Source organism: Watersipora subatra, chromosome 1 (assembly GCF_963576615.1).
Source record: "Watersipora subatra chromosome 1, tzWatSuba1.1, whole genome shotgun sequence".
Classification (NCBI taxonomy): Eukaryota; Metazoa; Bryozoa; class Gymnolaemata; order Cheilostomatida; family Watersiporidae; genus Watersipora; species Watersipora subatra.
This window is the reverse complement of record NC_088708.1, coordinates 68,447,286-68,463,640: the sequence shown is the minus strand read 5'-3', so window position 1 is coordinate 68,463,640 and position 16,355 is coordinate 68,447,286. Positions and strand designations below refer to the sequence as shown.

General features: G+C 36.3%; 1 protein-coding gene across 3 annotated transcripts in view; it reads left to right on the top strand.

The window, feature by feature from the left end:
- Positions 1-2,127: 2,127 nt before the first annotated feature.
- LOC137397472 (uncharacterized protein C2orf42 homolog) overlaps positions 2,128-16,355 on the top strand; it is a 37,009-nt gene continuing 22,781 nt past the window's right edge. For 2 of the 3 annotated variants that reach the window (XM_068083774.1, XM_068083762.1), the window contains exons 1-9: positions 2,128-2,373; positions 6,206-6,421; positions 6,627-6,874; positions 7,217-7,373; positions 7,935-8,204; positions 11,436-11,546; positions 13,598-13,809; positions 14,159-14,324; positions 14,717-14,791. In XM_068083774.1, the coding sequence (XP_067939875.1) occupies positions 2,130-2,373; positions 6,206-6,421; positions 6,627-6,874; positions 7,217-7,373; positions 7,935-8,204; positions 11,436-11,546; positions 13,598-13,809; positions 14,159-14,324; positions 14,717-14,791 (1,699 nt within the window). In that variant the 5' untranslated portion in view covers positions 2,128-2,129. The remainder of the gene's footprint in view (positions 2,374-6,205; positions 6,422-6,626; positions 6,875-7,216; positions 7,374-7,934; positions 8,205-11,435; positions 11,547-13,597; positions 13,810-14,158; positions 14,325-14,716; positions 14,792-16,355) is intronic. The other variant, XM_068083768.1, reaches the window with a different exon arrangement.

Genomic DNA, 16,355 nt, shown 5'->3' with positions numbered 1-16,355 from the left:
TAATCATATACATTTTCATTTTATCACAAACATTTATTATTTCACTCTTATTTTGTTAAGTTGGGCAATATCTCTGCACAAAGAGTAACCTCTTGGTACTTTTTGGTTTCTTGAATTTTTAATGTCTTCCTTTAATCTTAGGCTTCCTACCAATAAAAATTTATAAATTATCAGAATGTCTCTCTGGCACTGTACATACTCTCATATTCTTATACAACTATATGATGGTTATTAATGCTAGACTTCCTTAGTCTTTTTAATTGAATATCTTACAGCTGACTTGTTTCCAAACTTCCTCAAGTCCAATCTAGGTACAGTCATGTACAGGAACATGGATAACTCGAACTTCACGGGACCGAGCAAAAGTGTTCGAATTATCAGAGCGTTCAAGTTATCAGAGCACTGTCACAAGTCCATGTATTTACTTATTTATTAGTAGATACATGTACATATACAAACTATAATATAAATCAAAAGCACAAATGGCTTGTTTCAAATTAAATGCTTCTAATGTAAAGTTTAAAACGTTTTTATCAAAAAGTATAGAAATTTTTCTATCACTTGAGATTGGTTTGTTGTTTGAGGTGATGTTATTGCCAGGACGTTTTTTAGATTGACATTGGCAAAATTTGATCGTTGTTAAAATGCTCAAAAGAAAAGACATCTTTTTCTTTTGAGCGTTTTACCCACGATCAATTTTGCCGATTTTTCTTGAAGTTTATGCAAAGATTACCTTACTTTACCTGGGATTCGTTAAGAGCAACACTCCGAGGCAGTTCAATTAGAAGTTTTACGAGGTTTTACGGAATATTGTATATCACTCACGCTTTTTGAATGGATACTTATTAAATGTACACACGTATTCTGTGTTTAGGTCAAACGATGAATAGTTATTTTTAGCTAAGACAACTTATACGTTTAATTACAACAATTTTTAAGACGTTTTAAACATTCAACATTCCGACGTTGATTCAACACGGAATCAACGTCGGAAAACTATTCATCGTTTGACCTAAACACAGAATACATGTGCGTTCAATAAGTATCCATTCAAAAAGCGTGAGTGATAGAGCGATATACAATGTACCGTAAAACCTCGTAAAACTTCTAATTTAACTGCCTTGGAGTGTTGCTCTTAACGAATATGTACCAATTTCCTCGCTTCCGAAGGGCGATCGCTAAGCGGATGTTTGGTATAAATCAAATTTCACCAAACCTTTAGAAAAGTCGTTGACAAAAATATTCTGCCGATGGTGGTAATAACGACGCTTATGAATTACGAAAAGATGAGGTTTACCTCTATGGCTTGGAATAAAGTGATTTTCTAAAGCGATAACAACCGTTTCGGTAGCCGTTGGGCAAAAAACAGTTCGACTTAACAGTGTTGAGTTCGAGTTATCTATAGCAATTTATCATTACGTGAGAACGGACCAAAGAAACCGTTCGAATTAACCATGTGTTCGAGCTATCCGTGGGCGAGTTATCCATGTTTGACTGTATCTGCAAGTCAATTTTATCTACTTTTTGTTTTTAATGCCCATCTTTAAAATATGGTTTGATATGTATCTCTAAAATATGGTTTGATATGTATCTCTAAAATATGGTTTGATATGTATCTCTAAAATATGGTTTGATATGTATCTCTAAAATGTGGTTTGATATGTATCTCTAAAATATGGTTTGATATGTATCTCTAAAATATGGTTTGATATGTATCTCTAAAATATAGTTTGATATGTATCTCTAAAATATGGTTTGATATGTATCTCTAAAATATGGTTTGATATGTATCTCTAAAATATGGTTTGGTATGTATCTCTAAAATATGGTTTAATATGTATCTCTAAAATATGGCTGTTTTCTGCGCAATAGATTATTTGCATCGTCTTAGATATCGCAACATTGTGACAATCGAGAAATACATAAAACCGTTAATTGTCGACTAAAATAAACTAAGCTTGTTTACTCAGGTGTAACTTCTACTTAGGCAAGTAATTATTTCCGGAATCCGTTTCATAGTCGAAATCGTTAGTAGTAAAAGTTTATTTAGTTACTCCTAATGTTTTGAAAACTGGTCATTTTATTGAGATCATTCTTTTTAAAAATTCGATTACTTATTTTTTGCAGTCATGTTAAGCCCGGCTGTAGTTACTGGTCATAAAGGGCAGTCTCCGATGGGTGTGGAGTCCTTGACAAGAAAATACTTGGGTGACTTGGGTAAACCAACTCAGAGAGGTGTGCGTAAGTGTACAAAATGTGGTACTCGAAATGGCACCCGTGGCTTGAGGTGTAAAAATGCACACTGTGACCAGGTGTTCAAAGCTGGAGAGAAAAAGAAACCTGTTGGTCCAGAGGCTGTTAAACTCATAACAGGTAACGCTTTGAATTACATTATAATAGTTCATAATAGCCTTCACGTAATAAATCTCAAACTTGGATCTTTAAACATGTACTTCTGTAGTTATTCATTGTTTGTTTGTTTGCTTTATTTCAATAATATATGAATATATACAAGAGAAATGAAAACTAGACAACGAGGATCCAGAGAAGGTGATGATGAGGCCATGTGCGCGATAGCAAAAGCTAATATTTAGCGTGGACCTAGGTGGCAGATTACAGGCAAAGATTAATTAAGCATTATAGTTAAAAAAATTATCTCAATAGCCATGCCCTTAAGCTCCTCTTAAAGATGTGGTTGCGTCAAATTTGAGTTGATTTTAAAAGAAAGCATTTTTTTCTCTATCAGTTGATATGTTGTTTGTTGTGTTAGGCGATCTCATTGCCAAGATATTTGAAGATTAAAATCAAAAAAATCTGATTGCGGTAAAAACGCTCAGGCCAAAAAAACATGCCCAGACTTGCCCAAAATGATGTCACTCGTGATTTATCTGTCAATATATCTCGTATTCACATCGGCTGTTTGCGATAAAAGTCCTACACGGCTCTATTGGCATATATTTTATTTTGTATTTGCTCATGTTGGTTAGAATAACATTTTAAACCCCGCTACAGATACATTATTATGAATGTTTCAGAGGCCTCAAATAACGAAAATTGAAAATTTGTCTTACTCACTTTCTCCAAATGCTGTGTAAACATTTGAGTACCAACTACCAATTCTAACCGTCTATGGTAATTCTGTCAAGCAAACTATGTAGAATAAGGTCTTTGTATCAGCACAGTTCCGCCGCTACACATACTAACGATATACAGCCTCCCAAAAGCCCCGCCCACATTATGTCCGTTGCCTATCCTTGGGGCGGGGCTGTATATCATTGCCCACACCGAAAACTAGTTTCTTACTACCATAAGTAAAATAAGCAATGGCGTCTTTGAAAAGAATATACATAGGAATAAAGTTTTAAGGATGAGAAGTCTGCTGCAAACTGGATTTGAACTCACATTCTCCAGTTCTGCGGACATCCATATACCGTATCCAATTCACTACAATATTCTGCAAATCATGTTTTGTATTATCTTCAACAATATAATTTTATTATATAATTTTTACAAGCAAAAAGATTTTCATTTCGGCATAAAGCTTTTATTAAAAATATTATGAAATATAATAATCAAGTCGTGGCCACTCACATAGTTTTAGCTGATACAATAAGACATTCATCTTCTGCAACAAACTCAAACAAAACATCATGGTTTATGCAGCACACATTCAAGTCTCTCTTTCCCCTTTATGGCAGTTTCCACACTGACAAAACTGCTTCGGCTGGTGGGTCGACGTAAACATCCTGTAATCAGTAAAACAAATGCAATAAATATATGTCATTCATAGATATGTCATTCTAACGCGTATCTACTGAAAGCTTGCAAATTGGGAGTTTGATAGATTGCGAGTGTAATTTTAAAAATGAATAAATGTTTAACAAAGGCACAAGTACGCCAAGCCAACGATTCGAAGCTTTGGTTCTGGAAGTTAAAGATTTGCATTGATCAATCGATTTTCTTCACTTTCTACAAGTGAAAAGTGAACATCTAATGTCAAATCATAAATCTAATTTACTAGATAAAACTGCCACAGAAAATTTGAAGCAAATATAGCTAGGTGAACCGATAAAAAGATATAAAATGATGATTAGTGATAGCAAAAAGTTATAATTTTATTAATTAGTACATGTATTAATGAGTACTAAAATGTCACCTTTAGTATATTCATCAATCTAAGCCATTGTATAGCTAGATGCTAAAGATTAAAAAGAAGCCGTCAAGAACTCACTGTACATACGTATCTCGCACGCGCAGGAAATTACATTTTAGCCTCAAACAGGGAAATATAATCTGAATGTAAACTCAACAGGAAACTCTATAGGAGACTCAAAGTAAAAGATAAATTTACCTCCATTCTCCGATCTTCCTCCGTATAACTTTAACTACCCGATGCCAAGAAAACTCGGAGTCACCTTCGCAGTAACTTTACAGCAATTTTTACAATTATGTTGTTCGCCAATAAAACGTGTCGATCGAGTAATTCATTAAAGTAACAATGTTAATTAATTTAGTAAATATCAATGTCCATGCGATTTAATAATAGAGTAAAATCCCTAAATTTGAGATCACAGACAACGCGTTTTACGAGTGATAACATTTATTACGGCCTATATAAAAATTTCGCGCTGATGATTGGCTAAGGAAGCGACCTCATAGTTATCGCTCGTGGTTTCTTTTCATATGTATTGCTTGTGACGTCACGAAAGAAACACCCGCTGGAACATGAGCTTTTTAAAAGAGGGCCTCATTCAAACGCATATATCTCTGGACAGGGTTGGTCTACAAAGACAAAAATGGCATCAAATTGTAGCTGTTTTAGCCTTTTATGGGTCTTAATTTCATTAAATCGAATTTTTTGACGCAACCACATCTTTAAAACCTAATGTGTTTTGTATACTACGAATAGAAATAGGCAGAGTGTTCCACAAAACAGCTTCTTGATAAATTGTTCTTTTGTGACCAGCAGCGGAAGATGATTTAGGTGGAGGTAAGTTGAATTTAGAATTTCGAGTGAAATAGTGCTGTGAGAGATTTAATGAAATGTGAAATGTGGTGTTTCGCCGTCACTTTTTCTTTTATTTGAAATTGTAATACTTTATTTTTTGTCTTAATAACATCATAATTTATTTATGTAGCAGTTTTGAATGTGGCCGACAAACATGTTGGAATCATTCAGAAGGCTTTGGCGTTATTTAAAGGTTTACTTGCAACAAAATTCACATTACAGTTTTTTGGTATCAAAAGGTTCACCATGTCTTACTCTGCTGTGTTCTAGGTTCAAAATATGTGGAAATGTGATTACAAACTCTTAAAAGCTCAAAAGCGAGCAGTTAATCGCAACCATCTCAAACATTGTGGTTATTGTTTTGACGCGTGATGTTATCACATAAAATTAAAGACCAATAAAAGGCTCAATGTAAAACGTCTCGTAGCACAAAATTATGACAAAGACTTCGGGTTCTACCGGAAAGCCCTAATCAAATATAGATGCTCGCTACTTTACAGTTTCGTTTCGGCTTGGTCTAATCATCTAGTCGTAATCTGATCATGTGACCTATACTTCCTGCCAAATAGCGCGAACAATTTCTGCAGCATTTTTCGACTATCACAGGTGACCAACAGGCTCATCATTTTTATCAGAGGATGATATGCACTCCTTCGAGCCAGGGTTAAAAAAAATAAGTGAACTTTCACGGTAGGTTTTGAGATATCAGTGCTCAAAGTGACAGCATTACTATAATGATGAAATAGACGCGTAAGGGCAATAGACATGGTTTTATTGAATGCGTGAAGTATATTTGTGAAAATATTTCAACGAATGATGTTGCATGAAAGTGTAAGCAGAAGCCATCGTATTCAACTACATTCCATTTGAGCCATTTTGGAAAGAGATTCCAATCTATGGAGTTTTTGTGATGGCTGCGATTGACTGTTTGTTTTTGAGCTTTTAAGAGCTTGTAATCACATTTCCAAATATTTTGCACCTACAACACAGCAGAGTAAGACATGGTGAATCTTTTAATACGAAATAACAGTAATGTGAATTTTGTTGACAGTCAACTTTTAAGGCCAGTACATAATGGGTACATGCCTCAGTAATTATGTTTTAATTAATAGTTAATTAATTATTTAATAATTATGTTGTAGTTATGTTTGTGAAAACGCTTTCTGTATTAATACATGCTTGCTGATTCTTTTTAAGATCCCGCAATACAAGTCTACTCGGTACGAAGCAAAACAGCTGACAACCGAGGCTTTGTGCAACTTCCCATTGTACAGGATCTTGATGGCAACCCAGCAGTCGTCGATGTAGACATTGTGTGCGGTGCTGCCAAGTGCTATGTGGACACATGTGCCCGGTCAAGGAATGACGGCCTTGACCCTTGCTTTCACATACAGTCATCAGTGGAAGCTCTTGGTAAGCTCAAAAGGCTTTACTATTTTCATCTCTTGAGTTATATTTATCACAAGTGTTTACGAATTACTTTCGTAGTACAGTTTTTTTACTCAACCTTACAGCGTACATCTTGCTTTAAGATTTGATAAGAGTGTTTACTGAGCTTGTGCTATGCTTTTCTATATCCTGTACACTAGATGAGGTGCATCTTTTTCAACATTTGTAGATGAAGCCACTCCTCTTACATTTAAAAATTCTATACTAAATTCTATGTCGATATCATCTGATATGCGTCAACAGATTTGGACATACGCTACAGACAAGCCAGGTCCTCTGGTACAACGAGTCGCTAAAAATATTATGGCTGTAAAGACTTCGGTTAGCATACGCAATCCCCTCGGCTACCTGCATTTCACATTTCATCCAAACAAAAAGGATGAAAAAAGATTTGTATGCACGTGTCGAGAAGCCAAGGTACTTACATTTCTCACCGTTTTCTGTGAACAATACTTGTGACTGGCGATAGTTTCTACATAGCAAAATTGAATCATATTGAATTACCTGCAACAGTCTAAAAATACAATTTGACTTATTATCAGTTTTCTTGTATAGATCATCTTCTAACTAAAACATGATTTTATAATGGTTTATATTTCTGCTGTGTGTAGACACGAGTGTGTCTATTCAGGCATATGGCACAAGTGCTACACGCATTAGCATGTACAACAAATGCAATATTGCAAACTGTGTTAAGTGACTGTGTTTAATATTGAATTACAACACACTTCTCTTAAGCTGTCTGTTGTGGTATTGCAGGTGGCGAAAGTGAGCATGTCTGATATAGAGAATGGTGGAGAGTGCACATACAAAATACAGCGATGTGTTCACTTCTATGCCTGCATCTGCGTGTTTGCTAGCGACGAACAGCTGAGCAAAGAGTTTAAATATGCAATCGATGCAGATGTGAGCATAGGTAAGGACATGTTATAAGCAATTGCTAGTTGTTTTTAGTTCAGGCTGAATTGACTGTGGGCAGAGTCGAGATCGCATGCATCTGGGAGAGCAACTCCTTTTATGGGTATTGTTATTAGAATGACTTATTTAATAGAAATCCAATAATAATACATATTACATGCAGTAATACATTACTTGTTTGCCTTTTAATTGGCTTTTGGCTGTTATGTTGCAGAACCAGCTACTGAATTATTTCCAGTACTTCACTCACTCATCAAGAATTAGTTCAAATTACTTGTAAATTGTTTGCTAACAAGGCTACATGTGATTGTTTCAGTTGTCTCCAATCTGAGTGCAGTTTCATCACACACATCATCAGTTTTATTACAGTTTTATTACAGCTTTACATAGAATTTGATAAGAGCTTTCACTGAGCTACTTTGCTCTTTTATATACTCTAAACTAGGTAGGATTCATCTTTTTTATTATTTGTAAAGGAAGTCATTTCACTTTTACCAATTCCATCACGCATCACACTATGTTTTGTCTTTTTATCACATATCTGTAAATTTGTTTGCAGACAAAGCCGGTCCTTCAGGTCTTGACACGGTTGTGCTTGACCCTGAGGATGCCACCATTGAATCGGTTGGTGAATCTGCCATCGGGGTGGAAGACATGGTTGAAGCTGAAGATAGTGAATTACATGTCGAGTTAGACAGAGAGTCGTCTCCTGTAGAGGTCATTATATCTACTGCGAATGCCATGGAGTACACAACATATCACCCAAGTAGCAAGCATCCATTCTCATCCCTTACTCCTCTTGAGAATAAGCGGTTTAAATCCAATCCAGGTATTTGAAATTGTTGTTTATATTTACTTTTGTTTTTAATGTCTATCTCTAAAATATTGTTTGGTATGTATCTCTAAAATATGGTTTGGTATGTATCTCTAAAATATTGTTTGGTATGTATCTCTAAAATATGGTTTGGTATGTATCTCTAAAATATGGTTTGGTATGTATCTCTAAAATATGGTTTGGTATGTATTTAGTAATTTAGTATGGAGAAATCGATTTTACTATATAAATGCCTTATTCAGTTCCAAGACTTTACAAAACTTAGATGTAATATTGGTATAAATTATAAACACATGTAATGGTTAAAACCTGTAGCAAATACATGTTAGAATTATATTACTGCAGAATAAATAGCAAAACTTCACATTGAAAAAAGACAGAAACAGAAAATTAATGAATAAAAACTATGAACGGTATGTTTCTTTGTTTACCTCTGGCGTTGGCTACCTAAACGAGGCTAAGAAATGACTAGCAGAAGTTGGATGGCAGTCAGAAGAGGTTCTTGTATTGTTGTCATGGTTTTGTTTTGCTCAGAATGAATGCTTCTAAAAATGTAAATAGAAAAATTTATTTACATTAGTACGAACTAAAAAACTGTCATAATACCGAAAACACATAGCTTGAATTGCTAGAAACGGAAGTTATCCTTCTCTGTATGCGATATAGGATAATTCCAAATTATACAACAAATGCAAACAAAAGGCTTGTTGTTTACTCACTTCGTTCACAAAAGAAACTGAGTGAGATGTGTTATAAGTTTTTTCTGTGGGAAGCCAATCGGGCCAAAGGTATGAGTATGAGGGCCAAAGGTACGAGTGTGAAGGCCAAAGGTACGAGTACGAAGACCAAAGGTACGAGTATGAAGGCCAAAGATGCGAGTATGAAGGCCAAAGGTACGAGTTTGAAGGCCAAAGGTATGAGTACGAAGGCCAAAGGTACGAGTATGAAGGCCAAAGATGCGAGTATGAAGGCCAAAGGTACGAGTATGAAGGCCAAAGGTACGAGTACGAAGGCCAAAGGTACGAGTTTGAAGGCCAAAGGTGCGAGTATGAAGGCCAAAGGTACGAGTATGAAGGCCAAAGGTACGAGTAGGAAGGCTAAAGGTACGAGTATGAAGGCCAAAGGTACGAGTAGGAAGGCCAAAGGTACGAGTATGAAGGTCAAAGGTACGAGTATGAAGGCCAAAGGTGCGAATATGAAGGCCAAAGGTACGAGTATGAAGGCCAAAGGTACGAGTTTGAAGGCCAAAGGTACGAGTAGGAAAGCCAAAGGTACGAGTTTGAAGGCCAAAGGTATGAGTGTGAAGGCCAAAGGTACGAGTAGGAAGGCCAAAGGTACGAGTTTGAAGGCCAAAGAAACGAGTATGAAGGCCAAAGGTGCGAATATGAAGGCCAAAGGTACGAGTATGAAGGCCAAAGGTACGAGTATGAAGGCCAAAGGTGCGAATATGAAGGCCAAAGGTACGAGTATGAAGGCCAAAGGTACGAGTAGGAAGGCCAAAGGTATGAGTGTGAAGGCCAAAGGTACGAGTAGGAAGGCCAAAGGTACGAGTAGGAAGGCCAAAGGTACGAGTATGAAGGCCAAAGGTACGAGTAGGAAGGCCAAAGGTACGAGTATGAAGGTCAAAGGTACGAGTATGAAGGCCAAAGGTGCGAATATGAAGGCCAAAGGTACGAGTATGAAGGCCAAAGGTACGAGTTTGAAGGCCAAAGGTAAGAGTAGGAAAGCCAAAGGTACGAGTTTGAAGGCCAAAGGTATGAGTGTGAAGGCCAAAGGTACGAGTAGGAAGGCCAAAGGTACGAGTTTGAAGGCCAAAGAAACGAGTATGAAGGCCAAAGGTACGAGTATGAAGGCCAAAGATATGAAAGGCTTTTCATATGTAAAAAATGCCTTTCGTAAGTTGAAGCAAAGTTTCTGCCAAAAGACTTTTTGTAACTTGAAAACTTCGTATGTAAAGTCTTTCGTAAGTAAAGTTCCACTGCGTTTGTTATGGCTTTCCTTGAGATATATTGTGGCTATAAATAGTTACAGTCAAACATGGATAACTCGTCCACGGATAGCTCGAACACATGGTTAATTCGAACATTTCCTTTGGTCCGTTCCCACGTAATGATAAATTGCTATAGATAACTCGAACTCAACACTGTTAATTCGAACTGTTTTTTTGCCCAACGGCTACCGAAACGGTTGTTATCGCTTTAGAAAATCACTTTATTCAAAGCCATAGAGGTAAACTTCATCTTTTCGTAATTCATAAGCGTCGTTATTACCACCATCGGCAAAATATTTTTGTCAACGACTTTTCTAAAAGTTTGGTGAAAATTGATTTATACTGCGATACGATGAATAGCACGGGCTAGCCGGGTCACGCGCGCAAGGATTTTCGCCACGCACATACAAAACAAAAATCGCATGTTGTTTTGTATGTGCGTGGCGAAAATCCTTGAGTGCGTGACCCGGCTAGCCCGTGATGAATAGTTTTCCGACGTTGATTCCGTGTTGAATCAACGTCGGAATGTTGAATGTTTAAAACGTCTTAAAATTGGTGTAATTAAACGTATACGTTGTCTGAGCTACAAAAAACTATTCATCGTTTGACCTAAACACAGAATACGTGTGTACATTCAATAAGTATCTATTAAAAAAGCGTGAGTGATATAGAATGTACCGTAAAACCTCGTAAAACTTCTAATTGAACTGCCTCGGAGTGTTGCTCTTAACGAATCCCAGGTAAAGTAAGGTAATCTGCATAAACTTCAAGAAGAAACGGCAAAATGGATCGTGGGTAAAACCCCAAAAGAAAAAAATGTCTTTTCTTTTGAGCATTTCAACAACGATCAAGTTTTGCCAATGTCAATCTGAAAAACGTCCTGGCAATAACATCACCTCAAACAACAAACCAATCTCAAGTGATAGAAAAATCTCTATACTTTTTCATGAAAACGTTTTAAACTTTACATTAGAAGCATTTAATTTGAAACAAGCCATTTGTGCTTTTGATTTATATTATAGTTTGTATATGTACATGTATCTACTAATAAATAAGTAAATATATGGACTTGTGACAGTGCTCTGATAACTTGAACGCTCTGATAATTCGAACACTTTTGCTCGGTCCCTTGAAGTTCGAGTTATCCATGTTTGACTGTATTTACAAAAATTTGGCTAGGGATTGCGTCAGGTTGACTAAATAATAGCTGTTGTACCTTTGATATCGTGTTATAGTTATGATCCAACCTACAGCAGGTGTTGGCACCGGCAAGTATCAGACATTCACGCAGTGGCTTCAGATGGCCACAGAGAGAATAAACCTCTCCATACACTACTCATTACCAGGTAACACGTTTACATGACCTTGTAGCTAGTCCAGTACCAATGCACTTGTTTCTATTCTAAACAAACATTTGAAAGCTATTTTAGTGTGCTTTGTAACGAGAGGTATAATAAATGTAGTGAATCTTTCAACGTATCCGAGTATCCTAACGTCTATTACAAGCTTCACACAGTCTTATTGGACTCCAAATGGTCCTGAAAAAATACATGTTTGGTTCCAGTTATCTTTCTTTAATAGACATAGCATTCTCATCAAACAATGTATCCTTGGCAAGCGGAGATTTCGAAGAGTCCATGTTGGTTCGTTGTTTTTAGTACTTGAAGTTGCCTATTCTCACCTGTGCCACCACTTTTGAACATTCAATATGTCCTTTTTAATATTTGCAGTGAAAGGACTTAGTATGCCATCAAAACTGCTTATAGTACACGTAAGGGTGTTTCATGGCAAATGTTGCAATGGTTGCTATTGCCTCCACCTTCTTATCGCAATAAAAAACTATTTTTGACTGTACAAGCAGCAATTGTCAATTATTCTCTAGACCCTTAGGATACTAGGACCCTAAGAGAGGTCCTATATACCTTTAGCTTTTCTTGCATATGTATTTTCAACAGCGTAATGTTAATGAAAACAAGCACAGGCGCACTGAGTTCAAATGAATGGACTGGTAAAAACGCATGGCTAGTGATCAAAAGACGGTTTCCTTGTCTTACCTCCAACCATAAATTTTTGGCTAAGATACGTGCTTTGGTATGATTTTTTACAATGCTTGTGATTATCGTTAACAATCCCACGTGATGGATAGTAGTGACAAAGTGGAATTGGACAAGCTGTTATGTTTGATGGATCTTGAGAAAATTGTCCAACGCATGCAACCAATGATAGCAGTTACTTATTGGCAATATATTATATTGTTTACATAAACGATATATAATTTTACTACATGTATGTTCTCTAGTTGAGACCCTTAAGGCTGAAACGCATTAAGCTATTTTATCGCGGTACGCCAACGATTGATAACGTTTGCATGCTCGCAAACAGCCAATAAAATTCTGTATCACCAGTTTCTTCAGAGTTGTTAATAAATGTAAGTAAATATGGCACCGCTTAGACAACGCATAAACAACTTCTGCTTTTGTAAAGGCCTATCTCAATCTTATGAATTGCACACCACAGGAAGACATAAGAAAAAAATGATTCGTATATTTTTAACAATATTTAATGATTTTTATGTGTATTTTACTTTAGTAGTTTTTAATATAATAATTAGATATTTACCAGTCTCAAGATGGTCAACCTGGGCAACGATTGACTCCCAAATGTTGGTTTTTAATTGGATTTCTTTGTAAACTTTGTGTGTTGTGTCGTACAGGACTGGGTGTTGTCTTATTAAATCTATGAACAATTCTGTGTTCATTTTGATGATGTTTCAATCATAACAAGATAGCAAAATGTTGCTACTGTACATTAGTAACACCGTCACGAAAAACTTTTCTTTAGAGCATTGCATTCTGCGCAAAAAATACCAATCCAAATGCACCTCGCTTGCGATAAAGTTCTGATTGGGCATGTCTAGCGTTATCGCTCAGCATCAACTCTCTCAGCGGAATCCAGATTAGCAACAGCAACGCAACACGATATCGCATTATCACGTTATCTAGGCTTCTAGAGGAAGCATCATCGTTTGCTAATAATTTCTGGAGATTTTAGCATTTGGTAATCTGTGCTTTTGCTGAATTCTAGGGAGATTGTGTTGAGCATAGGTGTCCACATGACAGTAAGCCTAATTCCTTGTTGATAGTGTATGTAGTATAGTGTAAGAATCTTCAAGGGAAAAATCAGTTTCATATTACACATTGTTTTGATACTTTTAGAGGAATAAAGCATCTTATTCAGTCTCACAAAATTGTTATTCTTCATCTACAAATGATGATTTCTTATCAGTAATCATATTTAGTTGTTAGCATTTTTTTCGCATGCTCGAAACATTTAAAATTAACTGCATTAAGTTAAAGCTGAGATCTTCTCTATGGCTCATCCAGCATTTTGTACACAGGCAACCCGAAGCCGCTGATATTCCACATTTCTCACACATTTTGGGACTGCCTGATGGATAGAATATCTGATTGTACCAACAACAAGCGGCTCCTCCCTAGTCAGACCTGCACTGTCATCCGCACGCACCTGCCACCTCTTGGCACTTACACACAGTTCACCTGGTTTCTCACCGAGCTCTCACATGTGCGCAAGGTGTTTGATTGCCCTGAGGTTTGTTCACTCATCTGCTACCGAACTGCATCTATTTATGCTTGGTTAGGTATTACAAAGTTGAAATCCTAAAAGAGATTTATCTTGTTTGTTATTTTGATAAAAAATGTAGACTGCTGCTAGGAATTTTAGGTTGGAACAGACAGGCTTCTTTTTGACAGTAAGTCTGTACTGCTGACTTGCTGACTAGCTCACTGTTCAGTGTACTCAATGTTATAAAGTCTTGCATTCTCATTCAGCTTATGCGTACGTCCCAAGGCTTTATTTTCATCTCTTACTTGCTCATTTTAAGTACGTATGCATCAGGTATGTCTGTAGTCTAGAAATGAATGTCTCGGTGTTGCTGTAGGTGAGTTTGCATGTCAGTAAGTACTATGACAAGACATCAGATGGCAATTACACCCTCTCAGCGACTCCTCGGGTCCAAGTAGACTCATCAACTCTTTCCCAACAGGTTGATGAGCCACGAGTGGTCACCGCTGGTCACCATGAGTATAAGACATTCTTACGAGTTGGTGAGTTGTACCCGTGGCAACTTGAACCGGTTTTGGTATGAGTTTATGCTTTAATATGCCATCATCGTGCTTCCAAAGACTTCATTCAATGTTGCAGAGCTTTGCTGTCAGCTCTGCTGCTTTTTGTAGAATTGCAGCATGTTATATTTTAGCAAAATAGTCATCTAGTGTTATTTAATATTTTTGATTGATGCAATGTATTCAGTTGTGGAATGCTTTAAAACAGCATAACCTCTATAATAGTCATCTAGTTCAAGATAGAAATAGAAAAGACAACTGCTTTGAATAGCATTGGAAGAGAGCAGAAAAGGAGATTCCGCTACATGCTCAATGTTCAAGTTGCGTAAATGGTTTTTTATTGTATGCCCATATGAGATGACTTTTCTCCTCAGGTCCTCAAGGCAATCAAGGCATTACGCCATTCATCATCGATTGGACACCAGACCTCTATCCAATATCCCATACAGGTAGGACTGTAGGCATAATTCCCAATTTCTGTAGTTGACGGCATGCGAACCTAGCAAAGAAGTTGTCTGCTTATGGCAATCTGTGCTAACAACCCCAGAGAAGTTGCATATATATATACTGTATATGGCTATCATCACTGCTTGGTTCTTGTTTTTAACATTCTTATGCAGTTAATTAAACATTCCCTTCAGTTTCATTGAAGCGCAGGATCTCATATTTGCACCCAAGGTCTCTTTATGTTTCTAATGTATAATAGATAACTTTCATAGGTAACGTTCATTTACTCCTCCTTATACAAATGTAGCTGATCAATTGGTTACCTATTGCTGAGGTTTAATACCTGTAGATTAAAATAATTGTATCATAAAATAATGTCATTGAAGTTACAATATAATGAAAGGTTTTGTTTTGAGCTGTTAAAATTATTAAAACTGAACCAAAATAGTTGTTGAAATATAAAAGATAATTAGGCACACTTGCAACAATGCTATCTTTATATATATATATATATATATATATATATATAATCAAGTGTTTGTCTGTCTGTCGTCATTTGTATGTCCATTTAATAGCAATTGGTTAAAAAATACGCACGCTTGCAGTCCAGTGGGCCTATGATATGGCCTTATGATGTGTAATAATTATATGCAAAAATATTCTGAAGCGTGACAAGGTGTCTGCGTGGTTTAGTGATAGTGTGCTTGCCTTCACATACGTGCATCTGATTGTAAGGGTTCGATTCCTGTGAACTGCAATCTTTTTCCTAATGCTGGCTTTGGACAGACACGGCTCTTTAGTAAAGACCAGTGAATGCTCGGTGTTGCACAGGAAATAAATAAACAAGTTTTTGCATAGAAATTTTATTTTTAATCAACATACAACATTTATCATTTTAACTTTTAAATGAAGGTATTTGTTTATTTCTGTGTACTGCGTTTATTTCTGTGTGTCCGGCCAATGCATAATTCGAATATTTGAAAGCTCAAGGCGTAGCTAAGACAGATTGTTGAAAAACATTTTTTTACTTCCTTTGCTACACATACGCTCAAGATTTAAAATAGCTTATAAAGAGTAGCAGCTTATGTAGTTGCTATTGGCTGAGTTACTTTACACAATGAGCTTGAGTAACATAAGCTAGTAACTTTAGCTAATAACTAAGCTAATATTTTAACATTTACTATAATAATAGCCGTGCCTGTACTAGAATGCACCTCACAGGAGTTGTGTGTCTGACCAATGCATAACTCAAATATTTAAAAGCTCAAGGTATAGGTAAAACAGATTGTTGAAAAAAAATTATTATTTCTTATGCTATACATTTATTCAAGATTTAAAGCCACTTATAAACCGTAGCAGCTCATGTAGTTGCCACTGGCTAAGTTTCTTAACTCAATGAATTGGAGTAACTTAAGCTAGTAGCTTGTTAGTTAAGCTAATATTTTAATCTTGATTAAAATATTAGCTTAATTTACTAGCTTAAGTTACTCAGATTCATTGAGTAAAGAAACTTAGCCAATGGCAACTACATGAGCTGCAACTACATTATCTAGTGTTACTAGATCA